The sequence below is a fragment of the Patagioenas fasciata genome, chromosome Z, assembly GCF_037038585.1.
Source record: "Patagioenas fasciata isolate bPatFas1 chromosome Z, bPatFas1.hap1, whole genome shotgun sequence".
In the NCBI taxonomy this organism is placed as follows: Eukaryota; Metazoa; Chordata; class Aves; order Columbiformes; family Columbidae; genus Patagioenas; species Patagioenas fasciata.
Genome location: NC_092560.1, coordinates 69,598,678 through 69,618,077, shown reverse-complemented (window position 1 = coordinate 69,618,077; position 19,400 = coordinate 69,598,678). Strand labels below are relative to the sequence as shown.

At 38.5% G+C, this 19,400-nt stretch overlaps 1 protein-coding gene across 1 annotated transcript in view; it reads left to right on the top strand.

Annotated features, from left to right (window-relative positions):
• Window positions 1-14,891, top strand: part of SV2C (synaptic vesicle glycoprotein 2C) — a 117,955-nt gene extending 103,064 nt beyond the window's left edge. Inside the window, exon 13 of the mRNA XM_065860738.2 lies at window positions 5,643-14,891. Within this exon, the coding sequence (XP_065716810.1) occupies window positions 5,643-5,826 (184 nt within the window). The 3' untranslated portion in view covers window positions 5,827-14,891. The remainder of the gene's footprint in view (window positions 1-5,642) is intronic.
• The last annotated feature ends 4,509 nt before the right edge of the window (window positions 14,892-19,400 follow it).

The following is a 19,400-nucleotide window of genomic DNA, read 5'->3' as shown; positions in this document are numbered from 1 at the left end:
AAAAGTCTAGACAATAGAAAATTGTCTGTAGTTCATACAGAAACTCTGTTTCTGCCTTTGCATATCATCAACACCCAGAGAAGTTATATTCAGAAGTTTTTGTAAAGTGTTGGACAGGTTTAGCACTAACGCTGGCAAGAAGGTTGTCAAATATCGGTGCTACACATCCAGCAGCACTCTAGTGCATGACAATGAAGTTTTCAGATGCTCTGACTGTCAGAAATTGAGATGTGGGCCTGAAGTAGTTTATATAGGAATATAAGCACCTGGTGCAAGAAGGACCATATGTGGCAACCAGGAAACAAGCTCCTTTAATCTAAAGACTTGGATAATCCCTCTATTTTTAACTGCTTGGACTCTTGCCATTTTTATGTGGGGCTTGGGTGAAAGGGATCTAACTGTTTTTCTTTGTCACAGCTTTCCTAGCAACAGAAGCAAAGTACTTAGGGGAAAATTCCTATTCTCTAACATCCAGCTTTCTCTCAGATCTGATTACTTTATAGGACTTCTGCATTTTTCTCCTACCAATACTAAAATCTGTAACTTTTCTTTTTTTTTTCTTTTTTTTAAGGCAATCCCAAATTGCTTCACCAGCATTATCCTACTGATGTGCCTTAAGGTTTTATTGACATTCTCTAGCTGGACAAGGGATTCTTGCTACCACATTCCCTTGACCAGTAATAAGAATTGCTCACAAAGTCAGAAAGACATTTTTGTGCTAGTGCTTCACCCAGTAACTGATGAACATAATGGAAATTGGTATATATATTAATGGCTTTATGCCTTTGGATTTTTTCACTTCATTCATGATGCTGAGAAGAAACATCAAATATCTCTGATCATTTGCAGACTTTCTGTACACTCTAGTACTTTCCTGAAACACTGTAGCAAAGACTGTACTAGTGTTGCAAGAGAAAACTATGCTCATACATGTGTGTGAATTGCAGTATGTTATTACCTGCTATTTTTTCTCCCCTGGATTCAGTGGAATTAATTACAAAGATATGAATTAATACAGATTTTAGCTTATTTAAAAGAACAAGTCTGAATTTGCTATCCCTAGAGCTCAACATTTTGCTCAATGACTTCATTCTATTAGCAAACAATGAATTCACATTCAAACAAAGTATTAAAATTGAAGGATATGGAGGCAGAAAGTTGAACAGTGACAATGCCTTTTAGGTACAGATTGTAACAGCTTAAGCCTATAAAATCTTAATGGTCCTGCCAAGGATGTGCATATTTTAGGCAAAAGGACATGCCTGAAAACTGCTTAAGAATCAAGAGATTGAACTTCTGCTGTGTTGTTCATTCTTTATCATCAGGACAGCTAAAGGCCATAAAAATGGGCTTACTTTGTTTTACTCTTCTTTGTTGATAATTTGATTACAGTAATGGAATCAGTGTAATAATGACCCCTTTCAACTGGGAAATTTGAATAAGTCCATTTTTTAAAGGAGAAACAGTGTTTCAGTGCCAAAAAAATACCTAATTTTGCTCAGATATAAGATATATTGTATTACAAAATTACTTTAAAATTTAGTAGGAGAGTATTGGGTCAGAACTAGATCACAGTGGCAACCCTGAAGGTGCTATCTGTAGACTCCAGCACATGAAAAGAAATGGTCCAAATTGCTCAGAAAATTATGTTCAGACCCCTGTTATATCTAGTTAATATAAGCAAATAACATCTGTGAAACAGATTAACTTTATAAGGCATTATAAAACACTGAGTATCAGTAAAGCATCCCCATGTGTTTTGTGCTATTGCCTTTCCAAAGATTTCCTGGCTGTATCTATCTGAATTTACTTTAGCTAGATCTATGTATTCTTTAGGGACTTCTGATATCTCTCTGAATATATTGAGGCTGTTGATGACTAAGTATCTGTTTTCCCTATGTGAATGCTCATTTTTCATGTTCCTGTTATTTGGAGGCAAGTTTGGTTTTACATCAGTACTGGCAGTCAAAGATACTGTGTTTACCTATGCAGACACTGATCACAACCAGTCACCACCATAACTTTATAAATACTTTCTGTGCATAAATGAGGCCAAAATTACAACAGTTCTGAGACTTTTCTTCTCCTTCTTCCCCTGACTCATTCAAAATACCTGCAATGTGTTATTATCCTATCACATAAACTGTGTTTTCCAGGTTGACTGTGTTGGCTTTAACATGTTCCTACCAGTTTATGAAAAAGTCTGTTTTACCACAGTCTTTCCTCTTCATGCTCCTCCATTGTATCTGCACTTTTGTTCACCCTAGAAGATGTGGGAGTCTGGAGTTCCTTCCCTCTCGGGAGATTCTCACTGTTCCAGTCAGCTTCCTCCAGATATTATTCTTATGCTCCACTCTATCTGCCCTTGTATTATAGATGTTTCTATGGTAGAAATTTGATTTTCTTCTCATAACCTTTGAAAAATTACTCCAATAGGGTGGCTCTTTGCTTCTTCCTTCAGTGAATCTCCCCACTCTTCCTTTGGACTGATTCCTCCAAAAGTCTTCCTTAAAATGGGCAAATTTTAACTTTCTCATTCCTCCTCTGAGGAGGGCATTTTCAAGGACCTGCTGCAAATGTTTCTCTGTCAGAAAGCTTCACAAACAACACTTCCAAAGTTTCCACATCTGCTCTCAGCATTGTGCTCTCAGGCAGCCCTCACTTGTCTGCGCTGTTGGACAGCAGAGCATGTCGTTTTGGAGATGGTTATCTCCAGGATGTTTAGCTTTTCTTGGCACAAAGTATTATGTAAAAGTACTGCAGATTTTATGAAATTAAAATAAAACAAAACAATGAAACGACAAAACAAAATGTAAGGGCTTGGACTGTTCAGGATGTGCACCTGTGTCTCTTCTGCTTATTTTTTCAGTAGTAGTTTCTGTAGTTTCTGGGTAGTTTCTGTTCTGCCATCAAAATGTCCTGTATCTCCTTCCTTAGATATGACTGATACTTATTGTCATGCAATACCTGGATGGTTGCCATGTTTTGCACAGGGAGGAATTATTACCACTTCCAGCAAAATAATAATTACTTTGTTAAATCTTGGCTATTCTAAAGAGACAGAAACATTGCTGTCAACTGTGAGAGACATATAGCCAAACTAATAATAACTATATTATGATTATAATCACTCAGCAAAAGAATTAAACTTGTGTCTCGTCATGGAATCAGAAAAAACATATAATACACAGATATGGCACTGGAACAAAGTGTCAACTCTTCTGATCTTACTTTCATAATATTTTAGTCAAAGAGGTTGGAGTTTGGTCTGCAACCATGGAGTATTTAACATTAACAGGAAAAAAAAAAAAAGTTTTGGAGGTATATAAACTAACCTGTCTTAATTAACTTAACTAATTAACATAATTAACTAACCTGTCTTAATTCTGTTCTGCAAGCATCCTTTTAACTAATTAAAGGATTTGACAGTCAAAGTACCATTACTTAAAATTAGCACATATCTGAATCTTGTTCAGATTCTGGAGTTTACTCTGCAGGTCAACTAGAGTTCTGCTTCTTAGAGCAAACTAGAATGATTTAGAAATATGTGAGGAGGATCTGGACCTGCCTTCATCATTCTTTTGCTGCAGGTCCTCATATATAACAGGGTAATTCTGAAGCACACCATATCAGATAGTCAGGGCATGAACAAGGATGAAACTCCCTGTATGCTGGTCAACTATACTAAACAGAAGCTTTTACCTCTCACCCCATATAAGCCTTGGATGTAGGACACCGAAGAGCCTCATTGCTCAACACTATTGAGATCTAGAGGCCAGGTTTGCAGAACAGCAAAAGAGATGAGCTAGTGACACCCTGGGCTGTGGTCATTTCCATCTATTGCTTCTCCTTTGATACCGTAGTTTGCCATCAGCAAAATAAGAAAATTGTTCTATCAAGAACAATAGAAGTTTATATCCATACTCTCAGCTGGGATCAAGTCTGCTTACTTCAGGTTGATTCTCTGCGTTGCTCATTAGGAGCTCCAGTAGAAATTTTTCATACATCCTAGGAATTCAGGCTACATCTGAGCACAGGGCTTCTCCCTTTCCTTCCCATTTGCTTCGATACAACAACTAGGGCTCTTTTCAGTCACTCAGACCATTAGCAGTTTTGTTAATCCATGCTGTTTAGACTGGGGGCTTTTTCCTTCTAATAGAAGTATTTCACATTAACAATAAACATTGTTCTGAAAGAAAATTTCTAACCTCCTGATTCTTCTTATTTTATCCCAGTCACCTCGGCATAGTCCTTCCCTTTTTTGCTTCTAAGAGATTTGAGAAATGTTAGAGAATCTGTTATTGCACTGATATTTTTTGTAGGACAAGGTTATTCCTGCAACTATGAATGACAGACTCATATCAAAACACATTTTATTAAAGTGATGCCAGTTTGCATAACACACCTATGCACGGGTTATCAAACATCCAAAATACTTGATTCAGACTACTAAAATCACACTGCTGCAATGCAAAAACCCCTCTGAGCCACCCAGGTCATACTTTCTCTTGATAACTTATTTATCTTCCCTTTTTTTCCAAAATTTCTGTCCTGGTTCTGGCTGGGATAGAGCTAATTTTCCTCCTAGTAGCTGGTATAGTGATGTGTTTTGGATTTAGAGTGAGAAGGATGTTGATAATACACTGATGGCTTGGTTGTTGCCAAGTGATGGTTATACCAAGCCAAGGACTTCCCAGCTGAAGGCTGTGGATGCACAGGAGGCTGGGAGGGGTCACAGCCAGGACAGATGACCCCAGCTGAGCACAGGATATTCCATAACATATGATGTCAGGCTCAGTGTATAAATTTGGAAAAAAGTTAATCAGAGGATCACTGCTCACAGACAGGCTGGGCATTGATTAGTGGGTGGTGAGCACTTGCACTGTGTATCACTAGTTTTGTATATTCTAATATTATTGTTGTTTTTTCCTCTCTTTTTGCTGTCTTATTGAATGGTCTTTGTTTGTTGCTGTTGTTGTTGTTGTCATCATCATTTTTTTAGGTTTTGTGGGGAATTTTTGTGGTTTGGTTTTTGTTTTGTTTTGTTGGGGTTTGTTGTTGTTGTTTTATTTTCCAATTTGCCTCTTAGTCCCACAGTGGGAGAGTGAGCAAGTGGCTGTGTGGTACTTAATTTCCAGCTGGTGTTAAACCACAACAGTTTCTCAGATTTCTCTTCTGCGCCAACCAGGGTTTTTTTTTAGTATCTTTAGCTCTAAGAGACAAACATTAATTATTATTAGCGACCTTGTTAGCTGTTTGAAAAAGCACGGTTCCACATGTGTACTACCTGTAAGAAATCCATTTCTATCCAGTATCTGAAGATGATCATCCTTTATTCTGGTGACTTCTTTCCCAAATCACCAAGTAGCTCTCAAAAGATATCCCACCTACTGTGTCCCAGTCCAGCATTTTAAGTGTTACTGAATTTCTATTTGCAAGTCCTTTGTTCTACTGTTCTACTGTAGATGTCTAAAGTTATCTATTCAGTCATTCATTTCACATTTTGGTTCCTGAGGCAGTCAAATGAATTTGCCTCAATAAAATGGTGTAGCAGCTGAGCTGTACTGATTTATTCCCACTGAGGATTTGTCTCTCTCTCTCTTTGACCCGTTTTTTAAACTTTCTTGTGTTTTCTCTTCTAGGGCAACAGGTTTTGGATTTTTGAATGCACTATGCAAAGCAGCAGCTGTACTTGGAAACTTAATATTTGGTTCTCTTGTTGGTATCACCAAAGCAATCCCTATTCTCCTTGCTTCTACTGTTCTAGTATGTGGAGGTCTGGTAGGACTTCGGCTTCCTGACACAAGAACCCAGGTGTTGATGTAACTGGAAAAAGCCATCTACTATTTATTTCCTTCTTTGTACAAATGTCAATTCTCCTGACTGATGGTGCAAAGGCTTCAGATTCTCAACACTTAGTAGAGTGCTCAGATGTCAAAAATTGAATTCAAAAGATACTTGGGAGTGGCAGAGATTTAGAAACTTCTGTATGAAAGTTTTAAATTTCACTTTTGTTTGCTTGCATACATTGCTACTCAAAACCACGACTTCAAACTGCTAAGCTACCTCTTAAAACACTTTCAGTGACATGTCCAGGAAGGTTAAAACCATACTGATAATTATATATTTAAAATGCAAGCAGTCATATTATTCAAAACTACGTGCTAAATTTGGCCATGGCATTGTGAGCTTTTGTAACAGTACAGACATGTAAGTCTATTACTTAGCAGTATTGGTGCAGAGAATGTTAATCTTAACATAATAATGCATGCAGCATTAATCAAGATACTCTGCAGACCACATCAGTACTGAGAATACTGACCTTTGGCAGATGTGCTTGGATGGTAAAAACTTGTGGCAATGCCTCTTTCTTGGGAAACATTTTTAGGTAGATTTAATCTTAAGATTACTAACTATACCCACTATTTGCTGAGGAGAAGGCAACAGCTACTACAGGGAAATAAAAAGCCCACATGGGTGGGCAGCAAAGAGAATAACAAAGTAAGTATTTTTACTCTTTGTTGTTGATACTCCGTAAAAAAAATGTTTTACTCTCATCTGGGGCATCTGGAATATCTTTGCCATTTTAAAACAGTGAATTTGTCTTCATGCAGGGCTGAATTAATGCAAATATTTATGCTGTTGCAAGTAAGAATAAAGCAAGAATCCGGACAGTATACTATATGAAAAATAAAATACTACCAGAAAAGTTTGGTTTATATTTATGTTTGTAATACATTTTTCTTTGTCACAAAATGGTTATAAACACATGTGGCTGTAGAATGCCACCTAGTAGATTTAGTCAGGTCAAAACTTCAATATAGGGTATAATGTAATTAAAACATCTCAAAAGTGGTTTGATTTGTTTTTGTTTTTAATAATATCAAAACAAAGAAAAGCAATAATCAAAACTGATTTCATTATTCTCACAGTTTATACATTATTTAACTATTTTTCTCAGATTTTTAACAGTTCCGGGGATGTCTCACCATTTAACACTTTCAAAATATCTCTCTGAAAGCCATTAAGAATGAAGCCATGCCAAGGCTGCAGGGAGTGGTAATGTCTTTATTAGACCAAGTGCAAGGATGGAGAGTAAATGGTAGTAAATATATTTCTTCTAAGCCATATGCTGTGGACTGTTCTGGATTACAGTAAAGAGTTCCTCACCAGTCCTACTGTTGTGCCAAAGGCTATGGGATGTCTTTAAAATGTTAGCATTAAAAATTAAACAGAAACACACCTATAAAGTTAGCAGACAAAAGGGACAGATACTTTGATGACAGAAACTGGCATTGCTTTCAGTGGAACTAAGACAGCTTGTATCAGCTGATGAGCTGTCTTAAGTTTCAAGTTTCAAAGAAAAAAATTGGTATAAAACATAAGGGAAAATGTATCAGTATTTTTTCCTAATTATGTCTGACAACATTTATTAAGTGATTGAATCATTGCCAAAGAAATTGTGATTTCAGATGAGGTGATGATGTAGTAGGATAGATTTTTTTTCATTAATTTTTCTCTTGCTCATATATGTGAACTTAGCTTGGGTAGTAATATCTATCACTACATTCTGTCTCAGTCATCATCTTAGTCATATTGAAAGAGTCAGTAAAAGTACACATAAGAGGACAACTCATGAAATTTAAAGTTCATTGTTTAGTTTATCAATTCTAGAAGTTACATTTTTCAGTTATTAACAAATGCCTGTGCTACACATTGCAGCACCAAAATGTTAGCCCAAGATGTGGTTTGCTACTATTTACAAATGAGATAAGTGACCGAATTCCATGAGTATGGAAAACTAGTGGGGATTTTTTTGATGTTGGTAATTTAAATATGATAGAAAAAAAAATTTAGGAAGTGTGTTTATTTTGTGATATAAGCAGTCAAGATATTTGAGATGAAATATTTTATATTTAAATCTGACTTAAACATGCTTTTAAATTTCTAAACTATGTTTAAAAAATTTTTAAAAAATAAAAAAAAGGACAAATAATTATTTTTCAGCAAGTTCCAAGTTAAGAGCAAAATGCTGGCCTTAGTTTTGCATCTGTGGCTTTTATCATAGGCTTAATATTATTTCAAGGCTCTTTTCTCCAATAATATCTGCGCCCTGTTTCTCTGTGCCATTCATTAGTAGCTTGTGTCCACCTACTTGTACGTACTGCACAACTTATTTTGAAATCTGAAGCCTCTGTATATGTTTGGAGTAAACATAAACAGCAATGGTAATATTTTACATTGTCTTGCTATGCACTATCCACTTAAAAGTAGTATATTCTGTCCATCTCTGTATGTAATTCTGAAGAACATCCAGATCCAACACTTCACGCCACCTGGCCAGTGTGGAAGAAATGGGCAACAGAAAAATAAGGTTCAACTTTTGCAGGCTATGGTTCAAGGCTAACGCACTAAAATCTCATCACATGTAAAATTATGTGGATTTTAATGCTGGTTCCTATCCTTAATCATGTCATTAAATGTGGATGAAGTGGAATATAGAAACAACAGGAATTTGTAAAGACAAACAAAATTCCCAGTAGGAATTGCACTTCCTTTCTGCATCTACTCACTTATATCTAACACAGAGAGTCACTTAGTGGCTGGTTTAGATCTCTTATACACCACATGGAACACAACTTGGTAACATGTGTGTGTCAGAGCTATCACACTGATATAATCAATACTGTTTGTATGTCTGTTTGGGTCACTAAAATGACTGACCACTTATCAGAAACTCTTTTCAGTCTAAATTGAAGCAGGATTTAGGGTCTAGTGCCATTCAGTAAAGATGAAAGACTCATCCCAATGGCAGCAACGACAAGAAGTACAATAGCCCCTGAAGACAGAGAAGACCAACAACTATTAGAATAGTATTAACCATGATGGTCAACTATTGTAAAATTTAAAATTTGCTGAAGAAATTTTATTTTAATTAGTTTTACTCATTACAGGTTGTCTGATAGTAGAGCTTGACTTAGCAGACTCCTGTTTCTTGAAAGAATCTTATTCATGGTGTTTGCACATTTTAACCAGATTTGCTATGTTCATGTTAGTCCCGTCTTGGTTGGAAGCATACACTACAACATGTCATATGCATTGCATTGATTGCTCAGTATGTACTCCTAGCAAGGGAGCCAGGCCTACGTGTTCAAGATTTCTGGAGTGATGAAGGGGATGGCTAATGAATGATGTATTAGAAGGTCTTCTTCCTCTATGCTTCATTTTAGCCAGTGCCCTTCCAGAGATGCATACAACAAAACTGCGACACAGGCGGAAAAATATTAGCTCTCCTTCCTGATGGCTCCAGTAGTCTACTCTTTGTTCAACAACTTAGGAAAGTGGGGCAGAGTAAGTCTGCTAACTCAAGCTCTGCTTTGTTTCTCTTTGTGCCATTCTATTCGTGCCATCCCAAATTGCTTTTCTTACCAGAGGACCAGTGTTAAAACCCACTGCTTGTGCTTTTGCTTGCTTCCGACTTATATTCAGTAATAAGGTTTGTCACATATTTTTCTTAATTTGGCCATGCCTTTTTAATCCAAGATGGAAAGTGAATTCAAAAGTCCTGCAGAGAAACTCACCCTTTTAAGGCAGCCAGACTCTAAATTTCCTACATATCCAGAAGGCTGAACTGATGCAAGTGGGGGTCTCCTCTCAGAATGGCTCTTGTTGGGATCCCTCTGCTCTGGGTACAGGTATGTGGGAATCTTGTTGTCTGTGTACCTAGCTCAGCTCCATTTTGAGGAAATGTTATTCTCTATTCTTGTTTTCTTCTTCTACCACTATGGAGCCTTATCTTTGTGCAACTGCTTTTGAGGCACAACTGATAATTCACATTCTTAGCAACACAATATAGTCCTCAACGCCCCATATAGACAGTTTCTGTGTGCTGGCCTTCCCCACTGTGAGTTTTGAAACAATCTTCATTAGTCAGAGAAAGATGTTTACATCCAGTCAAACCTCTTTACCTAAACAAGATGATATCATGCTAATACAACCTACAAGCCATATTTCCTGTTTAATAACCTGGAAATGCAATTGAAATTTCCATCACAATGTTAAAAAATGAATCCTTGCACTCATGGGGTCAAAGACTCAAGAAGTGGAAACGTTCCACTTCCTCTGGAGTCCTGAAAGAAAACACGTGTTGGGTAATCATATTCCAGAAGAAAACATATCCAAGAGACTGCTTTTTCTCTGCATTTCTTGCTTTCTTGTTCATTAAACTCACTGTAAAATATTAAGTATTTGCCTGAATTAATTCTTTGTAATGATGCTAGTTCAGCAAATGCATCGCAAAAAGACAGACTTTTGCCTACAGTATGGAAGAAAGACAGGGATCAGATAGTGATGTAGAATTAGCAGAGACGTGATAGCCACAAAATCTGGAACTCAGTGCAGAACCTGAATTACACAGAAAGCACCAATTTGTAATGCCATTTGCGAATGTCCCTTATCTTCACTTGCCCTCATCCAGTCTACAACCAGTCCCAGAGGCTGAAATCAGCCTCATTTACTTTCTTCTGACGTTGATAATTTCAACCCAGTTATGCAAAATATTTTTGATCCATTATCTACGTTTTTTGTTTTTGTTGCAATGGTGAATACCCTACTTCTTCCTGCAAAGTAAAGATCGTTCAATATTAATTTCTGCTCTGGATGAGTAGTATTATATCGAACTTCATCCTCATTCAGGACTTTTCTTTGATGCAGTGGTTTAGCATGTCAGAAACAGGAAAAAAAAGACAAAATGGTCCCAATTGCTTAACTTTTCTTTTTCAATAGCAGGTTAAATTCTTTCCAAAGAGTCTGGCCTGTAATAAGTAGGCATGCCCTCAGACTACATCCTGTCCAACTAAAAATTAATAAAGCAGTAATTATTAGCAGGCTTCTCCTACAACATACACAAACTCTATGTTTACTAGGACCAAAAGGCTTAGGAAAAGAATGGGGAAAAACACAGGTGTAATTGCTTTCTGAGGTTGCAGTTTTAATCATCTTCCATGTTTGACAAAGGTCTAGAACGTATTGCTCACTTCTGACCAGTACAGAGTCAAATAGCTAAAGATTGGAGATTATTTAACAAAGGCATTTGGATGAAGATGACCTGACACAAAAGTATTGTCCTTTCCCCCCAGGGTATTAATGAATGCACAGTTAAATGTCACATAACAAGAAGATTTGTAGAGATTTTGCCTCTGGCCATCACTCTGGCCATCAACACTTCTGAGCTGTAACCAGACACATCAGTCTGCGAGCAAGACAGAAATTGCTGGCAGGCTGGTTTTCATCACTCTCTCCACAGCTAGCCACCTAAGCTCATTTCTCTGGGATCCTAAGGATCTGCTTTTTTGCTCAGCCTCTTTCTAATTTTGGACATCTACCACCTGCCACTCAGTTTTCACCAGTAATCTTGACCAAGTAGGTTGAAGCTACTTACTTACTTGGGCAGCACCCATAACTCATCCCAAGCACAGTACTCTAAGAGTCTGATGTGTTCTTTCAGTTTCATCTGCTGTCTAGAGCTAGATTTGACACCTAGCATTTCTTTCTGATAATACTGCATCTTTTCTAATCTATAATATATGTTTTCTATCCTCTTAATGTCTGGTTTGTAAATATATGCCTGTCCCCCACTGGCTCTTTAAAAAAAGACATTTGTGGATCTTGTGTAGGCCTGTCTCACCCAGATAAAAGGTGATCCTTCACAAGAAGAGGGTGGGGATCAGATAGGATCAAATTGAATGCAAACCATGAAGAGAAGGATTTCAAGACCTAAGCTTCAGTTTTATTTTTGTCAGCTGTTTTCCTTAAATCCTAGCCTGCAGTGATACAATACTGTACACTGTAAAGAAGTACTACATGGTTAGAGGTGAACACATATAGAGACAGGTGTGGGTAAGTAATACACACATACACACACACCTTCTTATAACACAGGTGTATATAAGACTTACGAACCATATTCTTATCTCATTCCTTATGTCACTGTTACTTTCTGCACTATGCATTATTAATTGAACACAAAAACCATCCTGCTCCAGTTCTTATGCAGAACTCTTTACTTATTAATGCGCAAAATTGTTGGGATGACAAGATTCATCTTAGCTGGCCATTAGCTTTCAATCACTGGAAGGGAACTCCTGAAATGGTCTGAAAAATCAGCTCTGACTTAGCTGTAGCCTTCACTCTGCCACACTGTGCCAAACAGCAAAACAGCACATCATGCAAAGGCACTGGTCATATTCCAGTGACTAGGAGACAAAGCACTCTCAGATACCTAAAATCCTAAAATCTATTAATTTTGTCTTATTCAATTAGAAGTCCTTCAAAATATTTCATGGGGATCTCAGCAGTTTTACTGCTGTGTATGTACATATGTATATATGAGAAAATGTCTGTGTCTTCCTGTATTGTGTGTTTTTCACTGTTTCTGTATACATAGCTGCTGTTGTTCTAGTAATGTGCCTAAACCATTGTTTGCTGCTGTTCTTATCAGCATTCTTTGACCAGCCTGAAACAGAGCCATTGCCAGGATGTCTGTTAATGATTAACACCCACGAAGATCTTCTAAAGTAATTAGTGCTGTATAAAGTAGTTGTGTCTATAATTCAAGCAAGTCCAGGGTGAAAATAGCAGCACATGCACTCAGAGCAGCGAGGGTGGAGAGAGTTCTTTCAAAAGCTCTGGCATCCACCATGTTTCTTCTTCCCTCTTTGCAGGATGTTCACACTTTGCAGTGTGCTTCCTCTGGTGGGTGGCATGCACGCATGCTACAGGCGAAGAAAGCAGCAGAAGAAAGGGTATATTCTTCCCACAAAACTTAAGAATGTGTATTTGCTATGGGAATGTCAACTCTATACTAAGATAATTACAAGCAATCACACCAACCAACCAACCCACCCAAGCAGCTTGTAATTTTTTTAAATTTTTTTTTTTCCCCATGTGTTCCACGAGTTGATCTACTGACTATCAATTTATACCAAACCTTTGGGAGAAGACTATGACAGGGTAGCAATGCTCACTTGATAGTACTTTTGGAAAGTAGTGGGGTCTTTCCAAAAGGAAGACATACTCACTGAGACTATAGCATATAGTTTCTAACTGTGATCACAAATTGACAGTCTTAAGTAGAAAATTGCCATTCAGATTCAAAGTAGCAGTAGCTAATACTACACTCTATGAAGAAATTTTTAAACAGAGATTAAAAACAATGGCTTAGAAGGAAAAAGATAATACTAAAATCTGGAGAGTGATCTTACAAAAAACAACATCCCACCACCTTTTCTAGACAAACCCTACATTTTTTTCTGTTTCTTTATTCCACAGATCCCTTCTGACATGGTGACTGATTTCATTAGCACTTCACTAGTGAAATCAAAGGCTTTACTGACATTAGCAACAAAAATGAGAGCAGGCATAGAATTAGCACTGTAGGAAAGCTAGCTCATTTACAAAGAGTTAAAGAAAAATGCACCAAGCTGCTAATGGCTGCTCTTATTATCTTTCCTAGTGGTTTAGGATTCTACAAAACGTTATATGAAACTAGTATTGTGTGGGTAAGCTGATTCCTGTTTAAATCAGTGCAGCAATTTGCAGGATCACGATATTAGCTCTCTTGTTCAACAATATTAAATACGTGACTGTGTATACTGTCACAGTGGAATTGCTCTTGTGAGAAAAAGGTGTTCATTTAGCCCTTCTTTTTGATGTTAATTTTAGACTGGCTATTTCCTATGAATGCAATGTTTCCTAAGCAGTAAAAGGGATTTTAATAGTATCCCATGCTGCAAGTCTAATTAATAAACTGACAGGTTATTTTAGCCATTTTCTACAGAACATTGTGTTAAAAATCCTAATGAAAGCTTTCCAAAAATTTGCTGTACTACCTTCAGCTGCATAACATTGTGACAGTAGAATTGTATCTGGTGCTTGGTCTCAAACATCAGTGACAGTGTACTGTACATAATTAGATTTTTATTTTTTAAGTGGACAGTTTCCTTTGCAGTGTAATGACATAGGTACAGAAGTCAAGCATCAAGGATGAAGTACTAACAGTAGGGCTCTTTGCCTTCACTGTAATTTATTGGTGTCTTCAGGTTACTGATTTTCTTAAAAACTTGTTAGTGTCTTCCAATACTGATCAACAAAAGGGAAACAAATATTCTTTCCTGGTTTTTTGTGAGCTATTTTCTGTTCCAAATTTCTCCTACTAAACTTCCACTCAGATAGCCAACTGGTCTGAGTCAACCGGGAGCACATTTTCTTCAAACTGTCTTTAGTGTACAAAAGTACACATGTATTAGTGTGCATGTGTTGTTGAGAAAATCATAACCATTCTGACAGTCTGCATTTCTTAATGCAAGGAAACATGTACATATTATATATACAGTAATGAGCTACTTTGAAGTCAAATTCCCGTTTATATGTATCTACTTCCAGATCTGCTAATCTACAACAAGATCTTGGCAATGGTCCTGACCTCTCTGTTCCTTTCGTTCTTTGTTTTCGTTACTGCCGTGTGTGATCTCCTGTAAAGCGGGTTACAGTCATCACTATCGTATACATGTGTTTGCATGTGTGTGCCTTGATAAATTCTCTATTTTGGAGTTCTGAATTTTTCATTTCAAGTCCAGCTGGTACTATTGTGAAATCATCTTTCCAGTATGCTCCTCTGTGTCAGATTGCCAACTTCCAAAATGTTTCACCAAGTGTTTTGATTAAGTCCCCTGAGGAAAACTGTCTGTATACTTGTCAAAGGGCATGCTTTGTGTAGGATGACTGTGTAAAGTATAAATCTATAAAATGTGGAAGTGTTTATAAATTTATCTGCCAAATATTTATCATCCTTGTGACAAATGCAAAGCTATTTAGTGTATATCAGATTAATAAAGGGGCATTTTTTTTCTCCATTATATTCAAATAAATATTTGTTCTCTGCAATGAATACACATCAGGTGTGATGATAGCCAGAACATCATTCTTCACTACACACAAGATACTGAAAACTATGGTTTTACCTTAATTAGTTATTTTACAAGGCCTCTCACCTTTGGTGCCTGTAATAGAAGTACATCATATATTAAAAGCACACATGGTAAAAGTTAATAGAATTAAAGAAATGTAAGTGACCATAAAAAACCCACAAAACCAAACAAACACAAACAAACAAGAAAGACCAAAACCAACCAAAAAAACAAAAACATAAAACAAACAAAAAAGAACACCAGAGGGGAAAAGTTACTACTGTTGCAAGAGACAAAGTTCTTTAGTTAAGCATCTGGAATTCATATTTTTATGGTATATAATTGCACAAAATACATATCTGTCCTTTCACTACATAACTGCACTGCAGGTGTATTTTGTCACCCAAAAGGTCTAACCTATGTGAGAAGCATATTGCTCCAGGACATAATGATCTGTGCATCCAAAAGGCCAACAGGAATATATGATAAACTATGGTTCCATAAGAACTTGGTATTCAACAGAAAAACACAAAACCCCCCAAACATGAAGCAGGACTACAAAACCATTAGTTCTTCACTGCATTTGTGCGCTAAGGACCTCCAAAAATCTTCAACAGATCAAATGTGGTATCTTCAAAATAACAAAAAGCTGCTGAGTTATTTATGTTCTGCAAACTCAATGACTGGATTGGAAATACATTCCCAAATACAGGTTATTCCAAACTAAATTATGGACTAAACAAAACACATGAGCCTCTTGAGCTGTGTCACCAATAGGGAAAATTTGAACTACATGTGAGCAACAGCCAAGGACATGTATGATTTTGTGACTGTCCCTTGGCAGCTGGAGTTTTTTGTGGTACGGCACAGAAAACGTTCTCCTTTTGAAAGTACAGTCAATAGAAGTGTTAATCTGTATTTTAAATCTCCTTGGAAGTACAACCTCAGTTACCTGCATTTGAAGGAGACTTGTAGTATAACTACACTGTCCTTGTCCTCTAGTGAAGGTGAAGCTTTCATGCTTGTGTCTCCTGGTCTCGTTCTAGGAAGAAATCAGCCTCTTTTGTGCAAAAGATAACAATCCAAAAGGGAGTGTGTGAGAAGATTTGCACATATTCTTCATAGCTGCCTTTCAGAGATTTCACCTAATCTCTAGAAAACCTTCAGCAGTACGGAATCTTGTGTTGGAGTTCATCATCCTGCAAAAAGGACACTTCAGCTTGTAGGACTGCACACCTCCAAAGAATTTTCCAAATGTGTGTATGTGCTCCTGACTGGCACAGTTATGCTAGCAAATAGATGATTCTTAATTCAGAACAGTGTGTGTCTATATGCTGAGTGAGACTAGACAAGTATGTAGAGACTGTGGATGCAAATATAGGAGGAGGAGGAGGCATTTTATGGCATCCAGCACTGTTTATATCTGAGACCAAATGTCAAAATAGGTCATGTGCATCCTCCATATGCTCTGCTTTCCACTATTGGGAAGAATATAAGGCTGTTGTCAGAGGGTGTAGGGAGGCAACTAGGAAAGCTAAGGCCTCCTTAGAATTAAACTGGGCAAGAGGGGTCAAGGACATCAGAAAGAGCTTTTTCAAATACGTGGCAGATAAAACTAACACCAGAGGCAATGTAGACTCACTGATGAATGAGGTGGGTTCCCTGGTGACAGAAGATACAGAGAAGGCAGAGTTACTGAACGCATTCTTTGTCTCTGTCTACTCTGCTGGAAGCTGTCCTGAGGAGCCCCGTACTGCTGAGGCCCCAGAGGAAGGCAGGAAAATGGAGGACTTTGCCTCGGTTGATGAGGACTGGGTTAGGGAGCAATTAGGCAATCTGGACATCCATAAATCCATGGGTCCAGATGGGATGCACCCACGGGTGCTGAGGGAGCTGGCTGAGGTCACTGCTGGACCACTCTCCATCATCTTTGCCAGGTCTTGGGAAACGGGAGAGGTGCCTGAGGACTAGAGGAAAGCAAATGTCGTCACTCCAGTCTTCAAAAAGGGCAAGAAGGACAACCCGAGTAACTATAGACCGGTCAGCCTCACCTCCATCCCTGGGAAACTGATGGAACAACTTATCCTTGGTGCCATCTCGAGGCATATCAAGGATAAGAGGGTCATTAGGGGCAGTCAACGTAGCTTCACCAAGGGGAAGTCATGCTTGACCAACCTTGTTGACTTTTATGAGGACATAACAAGGTGGATAGATGATGGCAGGGCAGTGGATGTGGTCTACCTTGACTTCAGTAACGCATTTGATGCAGTCTCCCACAGCATCCTTACAGCTAAACTGAGGGTGTGCGGTCCAGACAATCAGGTAGTGAGATGGACTGCGAACTGACTGTAGGGAAGAAGCCAGAGAGTCGTGGTCAATGGGGCAGGGTCTAGTTGGAGGCCTGTATGTAGTGGAGTGCCTCAAGAGTCAGTACTGGGGCTGGTATTATTCAATATATTCACCAATTATTTGGATGAGGGAATAGAGTGTACTGTCAGCAAGTTTGCTGATGACACCAAGCTGGGAGGAGTGGCCGACATGCCAGAAGGCTGTGCTGCCATCCAGAGACCTGGACAGGCTGGAGAGTTGGGCAGGAAAAAATTTAATGAAATCTAACAAGGGAAGTGTAGAGTCTTGCATCTGGGTAGCTTCCATTATAAATTGGAGAATGACCTATTAGAGTGCAGTGTAGGGGAAAGGGACCTGGGGGTCTTGGTGGACAGCAGGATGACCATGAGCCAGCACTGTGCCCTTGTGGCCAGGAAGGCCAATGGCATGCTGGGGTGTATTAGAAGGGGGGTGGTTAGTAAGTTGAGAGGGGTTCTCCTTCCCCTCTACTCTGCCCTGGTGAGACCACACCTGGAATATTGTGTCCAGTTCTGGGCCCCTGAGTTCGAGAAGGACAGGGAACTGCTGGAGAGAGTCCAGCGCAGGGCAACAAAGATGATTAAGGGAGTGGAGCATCTCCCTTGTGAGGAAAGGCTGAGGGAGCTGGTTCTCTTAAGCTTGGAGAAGAGGAGACTGAGGGGTGACTTTACTAAGGTTTACAAATATATAAAGGGTGAGTGTCACGAGGATGGAGCCAGGCTCTTCTAGGCTCTGGTAGGACAAGAGGTAAGGGGTTCAAATTGGAACACAAGAGAGTTTCCACTTAAATTTGAGAAGAAACTTCTTCTCAGTGAGGGTGACAGACACTGGAACAGGCTGTCCAGGGCGGGTGTGGAGTCTCCTACTCTGGAGACATTCAAAACCCACCTGTACACTTGTGTAACCTCATCTAAGTGTTCCTGCTCTGGCAAGGGGGTTGGACTGGATCATCTTTCAAGGTCCCTTGAACTGCTTCCCATTCCTTTTAGTCATCTCTGGAGCTTTCTTATAACTCTTTACATTGACAGCAGAGAGAAGAAACATTGGCTCAAAGTTCCCTGTAGACTCTCCTAAAAATGTTAAGCTGGACTGAAAATCATACCATTCTGATGGAATCATAGGTAAATTTTCACTGTAGGCAGGTGAACCCACACTTTCTGCAGAAATCATACAGATGCTTTTCACCCAATGTTACTCCTAGCTCTCCGAGTGGACCTAGCTGATCTGATTAGGACTGTAGTAATGATTTTGTATTACTGTAGCAGACTAAAGTTGCATGCACAAAACAGCTTCAGAACACACAAAAACCAGATTATGGAGGGACTTTCTGGGAGGAGAGGACAGAGCTTGAAGTTAGGCCCTGATAACATCGGTTGAGAATTTACGCAAACATCTGTCAGCTGTGGTATGTGTTTGACTGCACCAGGGTACATTGCCATCTTCAAAATTCTGTATGACTTCTCAGAAAGCCAAGTGCTGTCCCTACATTTATACCTAGAGGTGGAAGCTGCAGCCACTGCCATCAGTGGTAATGCCTGAATAAACCACATCTGGAAATGCCTGCACTAACCAATCCAGGAAAAGTTTTCAGCTTTGAAAACGAGAAGACAAACCAGTGTGAACCTTCTCAGTCCTTGAATAGCTTCTGTTACCCTTCAGGAAATCCAAGACTGTGGCAATTCTAGCCACAGAATAGGAAATTTTCAAAATATTCCTCAAACATACTGTCCAATGCTGGGGAAAAAAAAAATAGATACCCAAGAATCATTAGCTGCAAGAGTGAAATGTGAAATGCCTGCTCTAACCATTTAAAACGTTGGTTGGCTATCCAGATAGTTTGGCAGAATTCTGATCAGATGCAGGCAATTGGGATTTAATTCCAATTCTCCCACAGGCAAAAGGCACTTTAATTAAACAAATGTCATTATAACACACAGAGCTGGATTATTACAGAACAGCAGTGATTTTGTCAGTTGTTACAAGAGCTCTGAATTGTGAATTTTATAACAGGTTGTATCGTAACACATGTAATTGTGTTGTGTGTCCATGCAGACTTCAAACCACTTA